Source organism: Cicer arietinum, chromosome 1 (genome assembly GCF_000331145.2).
Source record: "Cicer arietinum cultivar CDC Frontier isolate Library 1 chromosome 1, Cicar.CDCFrontier_v2.0, whole genome shotgun sequence".
Classification (NCBI taxonomy): domain Eukaryota; kingdom Viridiplantae; phylum Streptophyta; class Magnoliopsida; order Fabales; family Fabaceae; genus Cicer; species Cicer arietinum.
Genome location: NC_021160.2, coordinates 6,696,844 through 6,714,504, shown reverse-complemented (window position 1 = coordinate 6,714,504; position 17,661 = coordinate 6,696,844). Strand labels below are relative to the sequence as shown.

Here is a 17,661-nt window from a genome sequence, read left to right as displayed (position 1 = left end):
ATAGATTCTAGCATCACCTGAAGACAAAATATATCCAACTAGATAGAAGGATTTAGAAGAGTTTGGAATCACAATACCCAATTGTAGGATTATTATTCGAGTAATTAACTAATTCAAATAGGTCACAATTTAAGCAAGCAATTAAGAAATAACACTAGGAGAAATGATTGTGATGAGGCATGAACATATTCCATGAACATAGCAAGTTTTTGTCATTAAAACATTATTATCAAATTCTTTTTTATGTCTATGAGTTATTTGGAATATTTAGGTAGGTGATGTCTTCGTTCACATGCTTCATTCTAGACATAGACATATAATAAGCAGACAAATGGTAGAAAACCAAAAATCTATAATTTGATGTCTACATGAGTTGTCTAAGGTGGATATGCTAATTTTAATCCAGATTCAGTGTTAATGATTAACTGGATATTGACATACACAAACTGATTAACTAAAATAAATTAAGATTTTATTTAACAATAACATAATATAATTATTACATTATAATAAAAGAATATTACAATTGCGTGCGAGGGATGATGTCGATTAATATTTAAAACATGGTTTGAAATAATATATTTGGAGTTATCTTATAAGTATTCATAATCACTTGCGCAAACACTTGAAAGAATTTATGAAAAGTTATATATGTCAATAAATATTAATGTTGTGCAAACTAGCTTATAAAAATATCTTACAATTTCTTTATTAAATAGTTTAATTTTATTACCTTTTTTATTAAAAGAATAATGTATACATAATAATTATATAAAAAAAATATTTATTTAATAATATATAATAATATTTTTGTCCGAATAAACCTATTTTTCATGAGCTTATACTAAGATAACTTAAAGTACATGATATTCGTTTTAAAATAAAATATAAAATAAAAATAAGTCAAAAAAATTTATATTAAATCAAATATATAAATTTTTTTTGATAATATTTACGTATTATTATTTATAATTAAATAAGTTTTTAATCTCTATAAAATTTTACAATTTTATTTTTAATTTTTATAAAAAAAATCATCAATTTTTAGTCTCTTACAATTTTTCGTTGTTATTTGTAGTCTCTAATTTTAATATAACTATTGTGTCACATTCTATTTTTAAATAATTTTTGTGCTAATGTTTAAATATTATAAGAAATTTTTCAACAAAAATTTAAATTTTTTTAACTAGCGATAAGTTGAATATAAACTTTCAAACATCAAAAACTTAAAAAATATATATTTAATTTATTATTTGTTAAAAAATTATAAATTTTTATATGAAGATTGTTAAATATGTCCTAATATTGCTAAAAAAAATTATTAAAAAATACACAATATTTAGATTAAAATTAAAGGTCAAAATAAAAACAAATAATTTTAAGAACTAAAAATCGACGAAATTTTTATAATAACAAAAAAACAAAATATTGATATTTATAGATAGTAAAAACTTATTTAACTCTATTATTAATTACAAAGTGGTAAAAGATTGTTTGTCGGTCTAATTTCAGAGGATTTCTTGAAACTTTTCAAATTAAATTAATTTATCAAAAGTGGATAGTTTTCTTAAAAGCAAGTTGTCCTAGTTGAGCTAGAAAAGGATATATGCACCAAAGGAAAATAAAGACAGCAGTGAGAACTTATGGAATCTATCCTTTTGTGAATGACATAAGAGAAGTTATTGGTGAACCTCTTGCTTATCAAAAGAAGGTAAAGGGGAAAGGTTCCTTGTATCCCCAAAAACTTGTTGCTTGCTAGCCAACAAAAAAGAAACATCTCTTATTGTTTGCTTCTATAGTTACATTTGACCTGGTCAAATCAAAGTTTTATAAAGGGGTTGAACTTATATTAGTACTATGCATTATGAGCTTGACTATCTAATCTTGTTCCAATATGCTGCCATCACTGTCAATTCATGAATTATCCTTCCTTAATACAAGCGCCTGCTTTTATGGTGGCTATTTTGTTGGTATGTTTCATGTGGTTGTTTAAGAGGCATAGTTTTGGCATTTTCTAATTGTTTTGACACCCTCACTTTTAATAGTCTATTAATCATAATGTAATTTGGATATCATGGTCATGGTCACCTCTGAATCTTGTCATTCCTATTTGGACCACAACATAAAGATAAAGAAAAAAGAAACAGTGACACCAACAACTTTTGGGAATTCTATTATTAGAATTGAATGATAAGTGGTTTGTTTATTTGAATTTCATTTGGACTTTGGAGCTAAACGGTAAGTAACACTTTCACTTTTAAACTTTTTTTAGTTCTCTCTTCCAACGCTTGTGTGGCTCATTCATTTCCAAAAACAAGAGTCTTCCTCCGATCCCAAAACACCCCTCTTAAAAGGAATTGGTGTAAGTTGAAAAACCAGTGGCACTCATTGTAACCCACTATAAAACATATTTTTTAGTAAACCAAGGTATCCTTGCACACAATTGTAACAACTAATCCCTCAAAATAACTGAAATCTATTTAAGGGATTGACATCTCTCAATATTATTTTTCCATAATTGTCGGTCAGGAATTGAACTCTCGATTAAATGGTTAATTAAAGGACCTAAGTATCTACCACATGTACTACACCGTGTTGGTAAATATACAATTCTTTTGGGTGAGATGTAACTTTGGTTAGTCTTAAATTACTGATAACTAAGCTATAGGGAATATATTATCTAGTGTAAAACCATTTTCCTTCATCAAAGGTTGAAGATTCAGATTCAACAATCTGTAAATTTCTTCAACCTGGGGATGAGATCTCTCCCCAACAAAAAATGTATGATTTTTCCAATTTACTTGTATTTGACTAAATCCTGGAATTTTCTTCACATTCCTCTCTCTCATTCTTTTCCTCACTTGTGCAAACTCAACCCATTGCCCTTCTGCAGCATATGTATTAGCTAGTAGTACATATCCCCCAGAACTAGATGATTCTAACTCTAATAGCTTCTCACCAATTGAATTTACTACAGTACTATCCCCATGAAGCTTGCATGCACCAAGCAATGCCACAAGAACAGCTTCATCCCTCTCAGAAGGAGGGATAGAAGATACTACATCCATGGCTTCATCCACAAGTCCAGCTCGACCTAGAATGTCTACAAGGCAGGAATAGTGTTCAGCCTTAGGATTTATATTATAAATACCCTTAATTGATTCAAACACTCTCCTACCTTGGTTGACAAGACCAGCATGACTACAGGCTGATAAGAGTCCTATAAAGGTGACCTCGTCTGGCTCGATTCCTGATACTAGCATGCGTGCAAATACCTGTAATGCATGATGACCATGTCCGTGATTTGCATAGGCTACTATCATTGCAGTCCATGACACTACATCTTTTGATTTTAGTTGTTCAAAAACAAGCCTAGAACAGCAAATATCCCCACTCTTGGAATACAAGGTAATAAGAGAATTTGCAAGCCAAATGTCTTGCTCAAACCCTAGAGATATGGCCATAGCATGAGCTTGCATGATCTTCACCATGCCATCACAGGAAGTGATCACGCTGGTCATAGTGGTTTCATTGGGTCTAAAGTAAGATCTAAGCATCAAAATAAAGAGCCTTAAGGCCTCCCCAACATCACCATTCCTTGAATAACCATCTATCATCGTGTTCCAAGTCACAATATTCTTCTCGGGCATCGAGTTGAAAAGCTCGCGAGCTTCATCCACGAACTCTTCATCCACGTATGCAGTGATCATTGCAGACCATGCAGCAATGTCTTTATAAGGCATGAGATCAAAATACTTCCGCGCAAACCCAATCATCTTGTTTTGTGCCAAACCCGAAACCATAGCCGTCCATGAAACATGATTCCTCTCTGGCATCGATTCAAATAAATGTATAGCCTCATTAACTCTATTGGCACTCAAACAACCCGAGATCATGATGTTCCAAGAACGAACATTCCTTTCGGGCATCTCAAGGAAGAGGTTATAGGCCTCATTGAAGTAGCCATTGTCAAGATATGACTTAACCATCGCTGTCCAAGCTATGGTGTTCTTTTCAGGCATGAGATCAAAAAACTTCCTGGCACGTTCCATCAACCCATTGCGAGCAAAGCCCGAAACCATTACAGTCCACGACACCACATTTCTCTCAGGCATTTGATCAAACAAAGTCGAAGCTTCATCAATTCTTCGACTGCTTAAATACCCAGAAATCAAACTGGTCCAGGAGAACGCATTCCTTTCAGTCATATTATCAAACACCTTACGTGCATCGTTCAAGCGCCCAACTTTAACATACCCATCAATCATTGCAGATTCAGCAACAATGTCTCTATGGGGCATTGCTTTGAATACCTTTTCGGCTTCGTGTAGATCCTTATTCTTCAGATAAACAGTGATCATACAGTTATAAGAAACGGTATCTCGGTGAGGCATTTCGTCGAACAGTTTCCTTGCTTCTTTGAGCTTGCCACGACGTCCCAGAAACGTGATATCCGCATTACATTTGCGAGCTTCCGAATTAAGTGTTTCAAATAAAGCTTTTTCTGGGTGGGTGGAAATTGAGGCTTTGAAATGCATTAGGGAGCGAAAATGGAGTTGAAAGTGTGAAAACATCCTAACGTTCAAATCGTGGATTCTTATTCTTATCATTTAAACACTTCCAAAATCTTAATCAATATTTTGTTTGTCAACTTATAAATATTAGTGACCAAAAATCAATAGAGAATGAATAAAACTTATCAAAGTTTAGAATGTAATGCTATTTTGCACTAAAAAGGTTTTATCATAACTCTCACAATTGTCTTTAGAATCTTAACAATGATGTTTTAAGTGCAAAATAATACCTAGTATGATTATTCAAATTGTAGGCAAGTTTTATCCATTACTATTTCTAGTTCTTTAGGAAGTTTATTTACAAAGCTATATTTTGTCATTCGAAAATAATTTTCCAGACAATTTTTTTCATTTGAAAATATACTTTTGAAATACCTATATGTAATAGAAAAAATAGGGAGTGTTACTAATTTTCTGCCAAGTGAATTGCCCACTCTTTTTTTATTGTAAAAAGGGAATTGATGTAATGAGTTAGCTTGAATCAAGGATATATTTGGTTGCAAGAAGAAATTGAAAAGGAAGAAAAATATGAGACATATAATAGATTTAAGATAATGTGCATGTTTGGGATGCAAGAAAATCAATGTGGCATTGGGTATCTAAAAAGAAACATGTGTAATTTTTAAAAAGACTAAAATATCCTTGAGTTAAAAGTTGATTTATTTTTATTCAAATGTATACTTTCAAACAAAAATATAATTTTTTTCTATTTAAATATGTACTTCTGAATCATAGTGGTGGATTAAGTGACTTCTTAAATTAAAGGATGTTAACTTCTCCCACACGGTTGTTCGATAAAATGTATGTCTGAATCGGTCAATTCAGACATACACCTTTAAATTGATCGATTCAAACAAAAAATTAAAGATTTTTAAAAAAATATGAAAATAGAAGAAGAAACTCACAAATTAAAGAGTTTTCAGCCCAAAACCAAGTTGGCCCAAATTGGTGTTTAACTTGCAACGGCACAATCTTCCCATGTAGAGAAGGCTGTGCACACATGATCAGAAATGGGTTCCACCACCTCGTGATGACAATTCACAAAAGTGTTGTTCCTTTGTACCTACCATTTTGTGCTGTTTTATTATCTTTTTCTGTGCTTGTCCCTCCTATTGGCCAACACAAAATTAGGAGTTGGACCCCACCAAATTATGTTATGCACATGATGCCTCGTCTAATTAAAGCTACCTTGCTTCTACTTTTTCTCGTATCTATTCTATAGCACCAACATTTTATTTTATAACCATTCCCTACCATACCCTCCTCTATTTAAAACTTAAAATTGCATTGTCGGTGTGTCCAAATATTAATTCTTATCAACCTTCAAACCTCTTAATATCAATAACTTTAGCTGCTAAACAGATTCAAAAGAGATTTATGATGATTTAAAAATTGTTATTGCACCAAGCACTGTTAAAGAGAGTGTCAACTTAAAATCAAACATGTACAAATCAACAAAGAGAAGAAGAAGAGACTACAAGACAGAAGAGGTGCGTTGAGAAAAGGGCACAATCTAGAACTTAAAAAATAATAGCCTCTTCATTTCATTTACAAGTACATTACTATTTCTGCACTTTGGCTCTTAATCTTCTACGTGCCAAATTCAAAAAATAGTGATATAAAACATGACAAAAAAACGTGTATAAAAAAGAATTGTGAAGCTTTAAAAAACCAAGGCCACACATTTAGGAATGACATCAAAAAACTTGAATGATATCAAAATGAGTCACTTCTATCTATGGATTGATGTTGCATTCTCGCAAAAAGACGTGATTGTAGTTGACATACTTTGACCAATAACTCCGAAACTTGGGAATACTTATCTCCAGCCATGGCTTCATGTTTCCGTTGTAGTGCATAACCGCAGACCGCTCGATATCTTTTTGGTTGATGTTGGGATTATAGCCAAGACCCAAAACGTGCCACGATCGGTTCAGTGGGAAAGTGCGTTTCCAGAATGTTATGAGACCTGGTGGCAGTGTTCCTAACTTCCACAGTTGTCTATCATGATTCTGGATTTCAGTTGAAGTAGAAAAGTGATTATCAGTTCACAACTCAACCAAGAAAGAAACATGATATCTCAAAATCAGAGAAATACAACAGCAATTCCCTTAAATCATATGGTTAATGTGAAATATCAATCATACTAGTGTTATCAAATAGCGGCGCTATAGCACTACAACATAATGAAATTTGAACAAACCACTATTTTATGCGATCAGCCATTGACAACACTGAATCTTATAGAATACTAGCTAAAAAGTAAATCGAAGTGCATCACTTACCAGATTCTGCCAGTTGTGGTACACCTCTGTGATCTTTTGCCTCTTCCATTCCACTAAATCAAATACATTCATACCGTACGCCCACCCACAAGCACGTGGGTCGAAATTCTTCGCAATAAGAGGATTTGAGAAGTTGAGATACCGATCAAATCGGTGGAAACTTTCTCCACAAGTTTCTACGGCTCCATTTACGTTGCCTTTCAAGTCAACTGACCAAAGTCCGGTCAGATCCTTCTGCACAACTAAATCATCATCCAAAAACAGCACTTTGTTGAGCTTTGGAAAGACCTCAGGCAGGTAGAAACGGAGATGGTTCAAGATAGATAAATACTTTGGATTCCGAAACTTCAAGTTTGAATCAGAAGTTGCACGATGAGCCTTGAAGTAGTAATCTATCATAGCTGGGGAAGCCAACTGCTTAAGAACAGGGCTGTAACTTGCATTCAACCATGTGAAGTCATCAATGTTCTGAACCTGAATGGTTGCCTTGCCGGGTGGATTCACCAAAAACCACATCCTCATTGCAGCATAATTGAGCCTATCGGTAACAACGTGGAAAACATGTTTTGATGCATCCTGAAATTTCATTTGAACAATATTACTATGAACAAGTGATGCCATTAGGAAATAAAAGCACTGTTAGTTTGCCGAATATTGAAACTTATAGTTGTTTTTCTTTTAAAAAAATTCACTAACACGGGCCAAAAATGAAATAGAAGCAAGTTTTTTTATTAGTAAAAACAGATTAATTCTAGCTATATCACATTAAATCTATACCAAAGTAGAAAAAATTTACCTTAGCATTGATAACAGTTGAGTTCACGACAACAGCAGTTGCCAATATGTTGTCCGAAAATATCGCATAATGGTATAATTGAATGTCTTCTAACTTCTCTTCATTGGGGAACTGTTGCTGAGATGAATTCAACTTATAATACTCGGTTGTAAGGCGCAACGGAAGACAATGAAGACCTTTGGGCAGTGTTTTTGCTGTCAACTGTGTTAAGAACAAAGTCTGCTTTTTGAGCACATGTAGCTGTTCTTCTGTTGAATGGATCATAGCCCGAAGCTTCTTCACAGCAACAGCACAATCATCTTGAATTTGCTTTCCTTTCAACAATGTTTGCTCCATTGCCTTCATTCTCTCTTTTGCACTGTCATTAGAACAAATTATAGATTAAGACTAAACAAGTTGCCAATCACCAGAGAAGTTTATATGAATCATAACAGGGCAATTTGATAACAGATAACAGTTTTTTTATAAAGGCGACCTACTTCCTAGGTAAATCGGAATCTTTGGTTGCCTCCCCAAGTATTCGTGAAACTTCTTTAACCCTTAAACGAAGCTCTCGAATGAGTTGAGGGTTGCTTTTAACTACTGGAAGGGAAAGGTAGACTTTAGCTTGGATGAGTTGATCTTTCAGTTGCTGTACCCGAGCATCCGATGGTATTTGGTCATTTATTTGGTCATTTTTCTTATCGATCTCGGATAATACTGGTTTTTCCTTGTTTATTCTGCTAGAAGTTTCTGTTTCTTGTTGTTGTTCCTGCTTCGTAGACTGAAAAGAGATTAAATTAATCAATTATGAAACCAAAAAAAATGCAGTAATGAATGTTAATATGCGCTAGAGGAAAATGCAGGAGGAATAGATACAAACAGAACAAAGAAACATACATATAAACCAAGAGGAAAATGCATCACAAACCTTAAGTAGAGATTCTTGAGTAAAAGCAAGAGTCGGTTTAGCGAGTTTCCCTTCATTGTCATCAACATCAATAGCATCTTCTCCATCGCCGCCTTGATTTCCTTGCTTAGTTTCATCTGTCACAAGTTTGATGAGGTTATCCTTTTCAGTTTGATCTTCCTCGGTTGTGGTTGACAATACCCTGGCAGACACGTGCTCCCTTGATTCCACCAATTGCAAACCTAAAAGTCAACATAACAATGATGTTGGAAATTAATGAAAATTCAAGAAGAGTGGCTCCATAAAAGAAGGAGAAAACAGAAACATGAACTGTCAGTGTCAACTAATTTTACACCGACGCCCAATAAGAATTCAACATATTGCAGTTACATAATGGGTTTATGATGCAATATCATGAGTTGTCAATAGAAACCTATTTTACACCGAAAATGCATCTCCATTTAGTGGAAAAAGACCTAAATCTAATTGAACAATGGAGAAATCCTAACAAAATACCTTGAGGCAAATTCTTTCTCTTAATTGAGTCTTCATTTGTATATACAACTCCAATAGGTTCCTTAAGAACTGTTGAAGTTTCCTATTTACAAAAAATAAGACAAATTCAGCAATAAATCAAAAATCATCACAGATTCAGCACACATAAAAGTAAAATTTCTTCCCAAAAATATATACATACAAATTTAGATATATTAATTCATACATAAAAAAATGAGAATAGAAAAGTAAGGGAACATTACCTGAGGAAGCAAATTCAAGTGGCTAGAGTCTGCTGCACTGAAAGACTGACACAAAACACAAAAGAACAAGATTCAAAAACTCAAAGATCTCTCTAATTATCACTCTTACTCATACAATTACTAATACAAAAACAAAAGAAAATAAAAGAAAACCAAAGAATCTTTAAATGACATTAATTAACAACTTACAAAAGCAGTAACATCTTCAATAAACTCTTGTTTGGCTACAAAACACATTGAAAACAAACAAACCAAAATAATAATCAGAAAATAAATAACAAAAAGTCAAAAACAAAGTTTTTTAATTTTTTGACAAATTAAAATAGAGAAACTCACTTGAGGATGGAGAATCAAAGGAGCTAAGACGATCAGTGTAGAGAACAATAGGAGCAACAACAGTAATACAAAGCAAAAACAACACAATGTTTCTCACACCCACCATTTCTACTTTGTAAAAAAAAAAAACTCTCAGATCCTATTATTCTGTTGTGTCTGAAGGAACAAAAAGAAAGAAACTTTGGGAACAAAAAAGAAGACCCACTTTATCTTTTCTTGTGGGTGTGTTGGAAATTGTCTCCAAAGTTCAAAGTTTTCAGCTTTGGACAAAAGGGTTATGGAAAATGGAATTATCTCAAACAGTTACATTGAGTTTGAAGAGAGAGAGAGAGAGAGAGAGAGAGAGAGAGAGAGATAGAACAAAAAATGCAATTTTTGTTAAATGGGTTTGTAACTTTGTCGTTAAAAATGCAGAAGCACAAGGAACAAAAAGAAAGAAACTTTGGGAACAAAAAAGAAGACCCACTTTATCTTTTCTTGTGGGTGTGTTGGAAATTGTCTCCAAAGTTCAAAGTTTTCAGCTTTGGACAAAAGGGTTATGGAAAATGGAATTATCTCAAACAGTTACATTGAGTTTGAAGAGAGAGAGAGAGAGAGAGAGAGAGAGAGAGAGAGAGACATTGAACAAAATATGCAATTTTTGTTAAATGGGTTTGTAACTTTGTCGTTAAAAATGCAGAAGCACGGTGAGAAACAGAGAATTCAAGAGAGAGGAAGAAGAAGAAGAAGAAACAAAGATTGAGGAAGAGAGAGAAGGGTAAAAAGAAAAAGTCAGTGAAATGTAATCTATAAAGTTTGTGAAATTGATTTGTGAATTTTTGCGTTTTCTTTTGTAATTTTGCTGTGTCACTATTTTGCAAACGACAACTTTTATTCCTTAATTAATAATTGCTAAAACGATTATGATATAATAAATGGAAACAATGGAACAAAGAAGAAAAAAACGCGCAAAATCTGCAAAAAGGAAAAACTTTAATACCAAAACAAAAAAATTAATTTAATTCGTTTATGGTAAATAAATAATAACTAACTAATGTAAAAATTAGTTTAATTGAACTGTATTTTAAAAATAATTATAAAATACTCAATTATTATTACAGATTGATATAAAACTAATTTGTATCAACAATCATCTCTTATTTTTTTTAAATGATACAAACATTTAATTATATCTCACACCAATATTAATTTTGAATTATAATTGAAATAATTTTTATTAAAATTTGATTTATATATACCATCAGTTTAATTTTTATATCTCACAAACTTTAAATTATTAATAATATTTAATTTTTATCATAATTACATTTAAATTCACATATACGACAAATTAAGATTTATTTATGGATCATTATATATACATTGTTTGGAAACAAATCAATACCATTAAAAATATTGTTATTTGCTTGAAGACTTTTATTTGATCGATTGACCTCAAATAGTAATTTGGTTCATTGTGCGGTAATGTTGATGGACTATCCTTAATACATTATTAATTTGATCCACTGTTAAGTTTGATTGATATATGATGGTGAATCAAATACAGATTATAATTATTGACCTAAAAGTAATTATAATTAAAATTAGTTTTATTTGTACTCAAGTTAATTTTTTTTAATAATCGCATAATTTTACAGTAAAAAATTATTTAGACTAAGTTTTCAAAATAATCCATAATGTTAATATAAATATTTTGTATGTGCTCGTAAATTTCGCAACATGTGATGAATAGTTTAGTTGGCCCCTCGTATGCGCGTAATTGCCGCGTCCATCACCAAAATATTTAACACTTACAATATTTCACACCAAATTCAGCTTTCATTACATATAATTTGTTAATATATTATTTGATTGGTGATATCAATTTCTTTTTGTACTATAAAATATTTTTGTCTGAGAATTAACTGAGTTGATATCAATTCCTTTTGTATTCATTAAATCAAATATTTTTGTTCGAAGGTAACTGAATTAAAGAATGTAGATCTTACATTGATTATTAATTATACGTAAAAAAAAATTACTTTAATAATTATAATAAAGATTTTGATTTGATTATTTTTTATTGACTTTTAAAATCTTTATATATATAATTGATATATTTTTTTTGCTCTTTTAACTAGTTTTGATATCAGATTATGGATGAAAAATATCTCAAATTAGGATGAATTTACTTGTATTACTCTTATTTACATTTGATGAATTTGCTTGTATCACTAACTTATGCTTTATTTTGCTTCGACCTTTATGTGCTATTTCAACTGTTTCTTAATAACAAAGTGGGTCTCTCCAAGAATTATAAAACAAAGTACGAGCAGGACATATATGTCATTTCCAGATAATAATATATAGATAAATTCTACTGCAGACCTTTTATCTTATTTATGTCAAATATTTATGTCTTTTATCTTTATATATATTTTTTTAGATTATTTATCTTTTAAGATATTTACAAAATTATCATTAAAAAATGTTGACATGTCATTAAAAACTGGTAATTGACAAGTTCATCTAAGATTATAATTCATAATTTTATTTTAATATTGATGAAAGATGGAGATGATAATTAAGAAGATAAATGTTGATGTATTTTTTGAATTCAAAGAACCCTAATAATTAAATTTAATTATTTTTTATCAATATAGATCTTAACAGATAAATGACAAATTTGTAAACGTCTTAAAAAATAAATAAAAAGACAAAAAATTAAAAAATTTGCCTTATATACATAAGTAGACGTGTGAGATGGGCGTGCCTATTTTCATGTGTTATTTGTGGTGGTGCTATACAGGGACTATTTGAATTCTTGCACTATGATTTATTACAGGAGTTTGCTTTTTTTTTTTAACAAAAAAACGTAAATATCATCATAAAATAAATGTTTATTTTTTTATTATTTTGAATAATAATTTTGAAAAACAATTGTTTATTTTTTATTATTATAAATAAAAAAAATTATAATTTTATTTATCTTTACATCATTAATTAGTATTGTTTTCTTCACATTCTCGCCCTAAAAAAATTATGATAATTTAAAGTTGGTGTATGAGATAAATAAATTTTAGATAAGAATCATTTTATTTAAAGTTCAAATTTAAGTTCCCTAAAATGATTCATCATTCGTTGAATATAAATATTTCTCAATACAAAATAATTAAGATCAAAATGACAAAAAAGAAAATAAAACAGTAAGTTACTTATTTTTATAGCGCACATGGGTGTATTCAATTAGGATTTTAAAAGACTTTTTTTTTTTTTTTATAATGAAGAAGTTTTGTTGTATTCGATTAATATTTTAACGTAATTAAATAAAATAAGTTGTGTGATATTCAATTGGGATTGCTTGGATTTAAAAAAAAAAATAGAAATATAATAATATTCAATCAAAAAGGCTTACAACTTACAAAAAGTCTTAAAGTAGTCAAATGAAAAACTGATGAATTATTTTGTAAAATGAATAAAATCCATTAAAAATTCAACTATTTTATGGTATCTAACTTTTATAAATTTTGTGAAATATTTTCAAATCGTACAAAGTTTATGATATAAATCCATTAAAATTCAAACTTCAAAATCTTGATTATAAAAATCTTGAACAATTTTATAAAGTCTTTAAATTCTTAATTTTTTTGAATTTTTGTAAATACAAATAGTCTTTTAAAATCTCAATTCAATACAACTTTTAATTTTAATTTTTGAGTTAGTTATGTTTTCAGTCTTTCAATTTATTATAATTTTCAATTTGAGTCTGTCTAAAACTATTTTTTTCCTCCTCGATGTTCTAAAATATAATATTTAATATATTTTTATATTAGGCTAAGGCTTTAGTAGTATTAGTCATTGTATGATGGAGACTAACTTGAAAAAATATGTTACATTGATGGGTTAAAATGAGAAATATATTATAGAGGTTAAATAAAACAATGAGAAGGAGACATTTAAAAAAATAGAAAAATAAAGATACTTTTTAAATTTTAGGACTAAAATCAAATATTAACTTAATTTGAGAGTAGGTATAACAATAGAACACAATATACACTAATCTGCATTTTTTTTAGGCAAGGCTACCAAAACCTCAGCATAAGGCCAAAAAAAAATTTAGACGATTTTTTGTATGAGATTCTTGTTATTTTTCTCTTCTCCCAAATTAAAAATACAATACACGAGTATAAATTTATACACGAAATAAATTTCCTTTAATTTTTGACAAAAAATTGTGTCTCTTATACAAGTAAAAAATAATTGATACACCAATTAACATATTTACTTATACTATATAAGAAAAATTATTATTTTTGTAAATGTATATATAACTTATAAAATAATGTTAATGATTCTTTGTTACTGATATCTTTTAAAAAATTAATACAATCTTAGTTTAGATAAATAATATCCCAACAAAGATAAAATATGTTAGCTTTAATATCAATTGTAAAAGAATTGTTAAACACATTTGACTACAATAAATTAATAAATAATGAATATTGCATCTAAAAAAATAAAAAATAAAAATAATATAATAATTTCACTAACACATTATTATTATTTACAAAAAAGAAAGTCTCATTTTTTGAATTTGTTTTAGGCCTCAAGATGTATTTGGTCAACCCTGTTTTATCCCTGCCTCAAATAGAGTCGGATTTTCTACCCAACATTGCACACATTCTTATTCTTATGTATAAAATAATAAATTTAAATATTATATTTATACAAAATTGTACATTTAATAATTCTTTTAAATTATATAAAAAGACATTATTAGCCTTTTTTTTTTTTTTTGTACAAGTTAGGTTTTTATGTTCGTAAAAGTTACAATGTTGAACAATTTTTAAACCTAATCTCATTATAATAATTTTTAGTTAGTTATTTTTAAAGTTCTACTATCATTTTTATTATGGATGAGATCAAGGACAGCATATTAAATTTCTATGTGATATCATTATATAGACTATGAGAATTCTATGTTCGATTTCAAGATCTCTAAAATATCTCACTGAAATTATCTTTGGTTTAATTATTATTTTAAAAGTTGATTGCAGATTTATATTTTTACGATTATTGCAATCAAAACTTTGAAAAAATTTGGGCTAAGTTTGGATTTCAATTTAGCTATTTTTGTTTTATTTTTGAATATTATGAGCAGTAAACATTAACAAATCTGAAGACTAGCTTGACAATAAATAAATAAAACAAAAGATTAACTTCATACATAAAAAAGATAAATATTAACATGTTATTTTCATGTAATTTAGAGAACCACATCGTATATTTTGTTTTATATTTATTGTTATTAATATAATTAATACTAGTAATTATTATTTGACAATAATGAGAGAATAATTAATATAATTAACTCTTAATTTCAAGCCAATTGGATTGATTAGTCAAAAGTTTCGGTTCATGCTTTCTTTTGGTTGTCCATTAAATGGAGTACTCAACCCAGCAAATAAAGGCTAGTGATTTGTGTAGGTAGGTACACAAAAGTGTCAAATGTATTTATTTTTTGGTTTAATTATATGATTGGCGATTGTAATTGTGGGTATTTTGGTTTTAGTTTATGTAATAATTTTCGTTTGATTTTGATCTTTGAAAATATTTTTTTTTTTGTTTGATTTTTAATCTCTACTCTATTTTAATTCGTGTAAAATTGGTTTTAAGTGAAATTGATTTCTTCAATATATATATATATATATATAACATTTGATTTTAATGATTCATTTATTAGCAATATAAAGAATTATAAAAACTAATTTAAATAAAATTCAATTTTACAAAGATTATGACAAAATAACAAAGAGAAAAAACAAAACAAAAATATTTACTAAAATAAAAAAAAAATTACATAGTTTAAAATTAAAAAAACACATTTATAAAGACCAATCATATTTTTAATCTTTATTTTATTTTATTTTTAATAGAAATTATGGAGATTTAAGAGAAACTCGAAAGAAAGACTAAGAAATAATCAAAGAAATAAAATGAAGAAAAAAATTATTTTTCCAAATAATCCAAAAGGAATTATAATATTTTTTTTTTTAGATTTAACCTTTAATTTTTTAGAAAAATGAACATTAGTATAAGGTTGTACATGAATAAGGTTAAGTCAAATTTGATCCAAACCGAAATTTGAATTATGTAGAAAAATTTGATTTGAATCTAAAAAATAAACTAAAATATTAAATTATAGGCTGGAATGAGTCAAAATTGAGTAAAGGTCGAGTGTTAGATTATCTAATTCTTTAAAAATTATTTTAAATTTGATTCTTAAATAAATTGTCCAATTTTATTGTTGTATAATATTTTTTCACTATTGTTTTGACATAAAAAAAATACAATAAATATTAAAGTTATAAATTTTATCATAAAATATTTGAAAGCATGAAAGTAACCTAAATTGTAAGAGTTTAAAACTGTATAAAAAAACTAAAATACAAGATACTAAAATAACTGAAGTCATGATTCAAAAATAATAAAAGTACCTAGAAGTCATGATTCATTAAATTATAAAAATATCAACCAAGTTGCAATAACAGTCTCCACCAAAGTACAAGTGTCCTAAAAAATCACAAAAACAAAATACAAGTGGTGTTTTATGTGAAAAAAAAAAAATCAAAATTTTAAACTTTAACATATCTATGTTTAATTCCTCACAAGTGTTAGATATTTGTTAGCATTTGACAAAAAGTAATAGCTTTCACTAAGTCTTCATTTAAATAAAATCTGTTAAATATATTTTTAGTTTTTATAAACTTTTAATATTTTAATCTTAATCTATGTAAAATAAAAATACAATTTTTAGTCCTTTTAAATTTTTTTAGCAAATAAGTTTAGTTCCTACTGAAATAAATTATGATTAATTATCTTTTAATTTAAAAATTTTGAATGGTTTTTTGTAAATATGTTTAGAATATTATTAAAAACTTCTCTACAAAAAAAAGTTAGATATTTTAAAGTTCGAATGAATTAAATATAAATTTAAAAATATAAAAAACTCAAGATAAAAGTAACAAAAATATATATTTATAAATTTAATTGTGAGTTTATTTTTTGTTGATGAACATTTTATATTATTGTACATATACTTGAAATAAATTCATTCAATATATGTTCATTTAAAAATAAAAACTAAAAATGCATATATAATAATTTTATAAAAATTAAAATTTTTATTTGTATTTTACATAAATGAAAATTAAAAAGTTAAAATTTTATAAGGACTAACAAAGTATTTAACCTTAAAAAGAATAACAATTTAATTCTCATGGAACCAAGCCATATAGTATATCTAGGTGAGGTCCAATTTTATTAGGTACCCAATTTTAAAGAGCATTTTTTTTTTTTTTTTAATTTTGAATAAGATTCAATAACTCAATCCAATTCAACCTTATTTATTGGGTTTTTTTTTTAATACAAATATCCCTTTTTTTAAATTTTAATACCAGATTGCCCCACTTTTAAAAAATAATACTAAAATGTCCTACTTTTTAGCCTCAGTTGCTCATCGCAATTTGGGGATGCGACCTTCTGAAGCAAAAAAATTTCAGAGTTACTAGATGGTCGCATCCTGGGGATGCGACCTCCTACAAGGTATTTTATTTTTTTTGCTTGTCCAATTTTGCCCTTAGGTATATTATATTTGTTATTATTAAATATTTTAAAAGTAATTATAACATTAAAAAATACAATTTTTTTATAAATAATAAAAATAATTAATTTAATAATATTATATAATTTTTTACTAATTATAATAATAAAAAGAATAATAATAATAATTAAAATAATAATAATAAAAAGAAAATTCTATTAATAAAATAAAAATACTTTTATTATTTAATATATTCAATAATGTATTTTAATATTATATATTCTTTGGTTGTTGAATTTTGTTATTGGGTATATTATATTTATTATTATTAAATATTTTAAAAATAATTATAACATTAAGAAATACAAAATATTATTATAAATAATAAAAATAATTAATTTAATAATATTATATAACTTTTAATAATTATTATAATAATAA

The 17,661-nt window shown here is 27.9% G+C and overlaps 2 protein-coding genes across 2 annotated transcripts; both read right to left on the bottom strand.

The window, feature by feature from the left end:
• Positions 1-1,387: 1,387 nt before the first annotated feature.
• Positions 1,388-5,145, bottom strand: LOC101502482 (uncharacterized). Its single transcript, XM_004486498.4, has one exon. The coding sequence runs from the start codon at positions 4,608-4,610 to the stop codon at positions 2,658-2,660; it is 1,953 nt and encodes a 650-aa protein (XP_004486555.2). The 5' UTR covers positions 4,611-5,145; the 3' UTR covers positions 1,388-2,657.
• Positions 5,146-6,069: 924 nt separating this feature from the next.
• On the bottom strand, positions 6,070-10,046 carry LOC101502481 (probable galacturonosyltransferase 4). The gene is made up of 9 exons (XM_004486328.4): positions 9,639-10,046; positions 9,492-9,526; positions 9,303-9,347; positions 9,061-9,142; positions 8,566-8,786; positions 8,135-8,418; positions 7,656-8,013; positions 6,860-7,435; positions 6,070-6,586 (listed from the first exon to the last, which is right to left on the bottom strand). The coding sequence occupies exons 1-9, from the start codon at positions 9,742-9,744 to the stop codon at positions 6,311-6,313; spliced, it is 1,983 nt and encodes a 660-aa protein (XP_004486385.1). The 5' UTR covers positions 9,745-10,046; the 3' UTR covers positions 6,070-6,310.
• Between the last annotated feature and the right edge of the window lie 7,615 nt (positions 10,047-17,661).

Bases quoted from the DNA above. Each gene is read 5' to 3' on its own strand.
- LOC101502481 (XM_004486328.4), bottom strand. From the start codon at position 9,744: ATGGTGGGTGTGAGAAACATTGTGTTGTTTTTGCTTTGTATTACTGTT. The intron at 8,419-8,565 runs GTTTGTGATGCA...ATCTCTTTTCAG, and splicing joins CTCAAGAATCTCTACTTAAG to TCTACGAAGCAGGAACAACA. The intron at 8,014-8,134 runs GTAGGTCGCCTT...TTCTAATGACAG, and splicing joins GATTCCGATTTACCTAGGAA to TGCAAAAGAGAGAATGAAGG.
- LOC101502482 (XM_004486498.4), bottom strand. From the start codon at position 4,610: ATGATAAGAATAAGAATCCACGATTTGAACGTTAGGATGTTTTCACAC.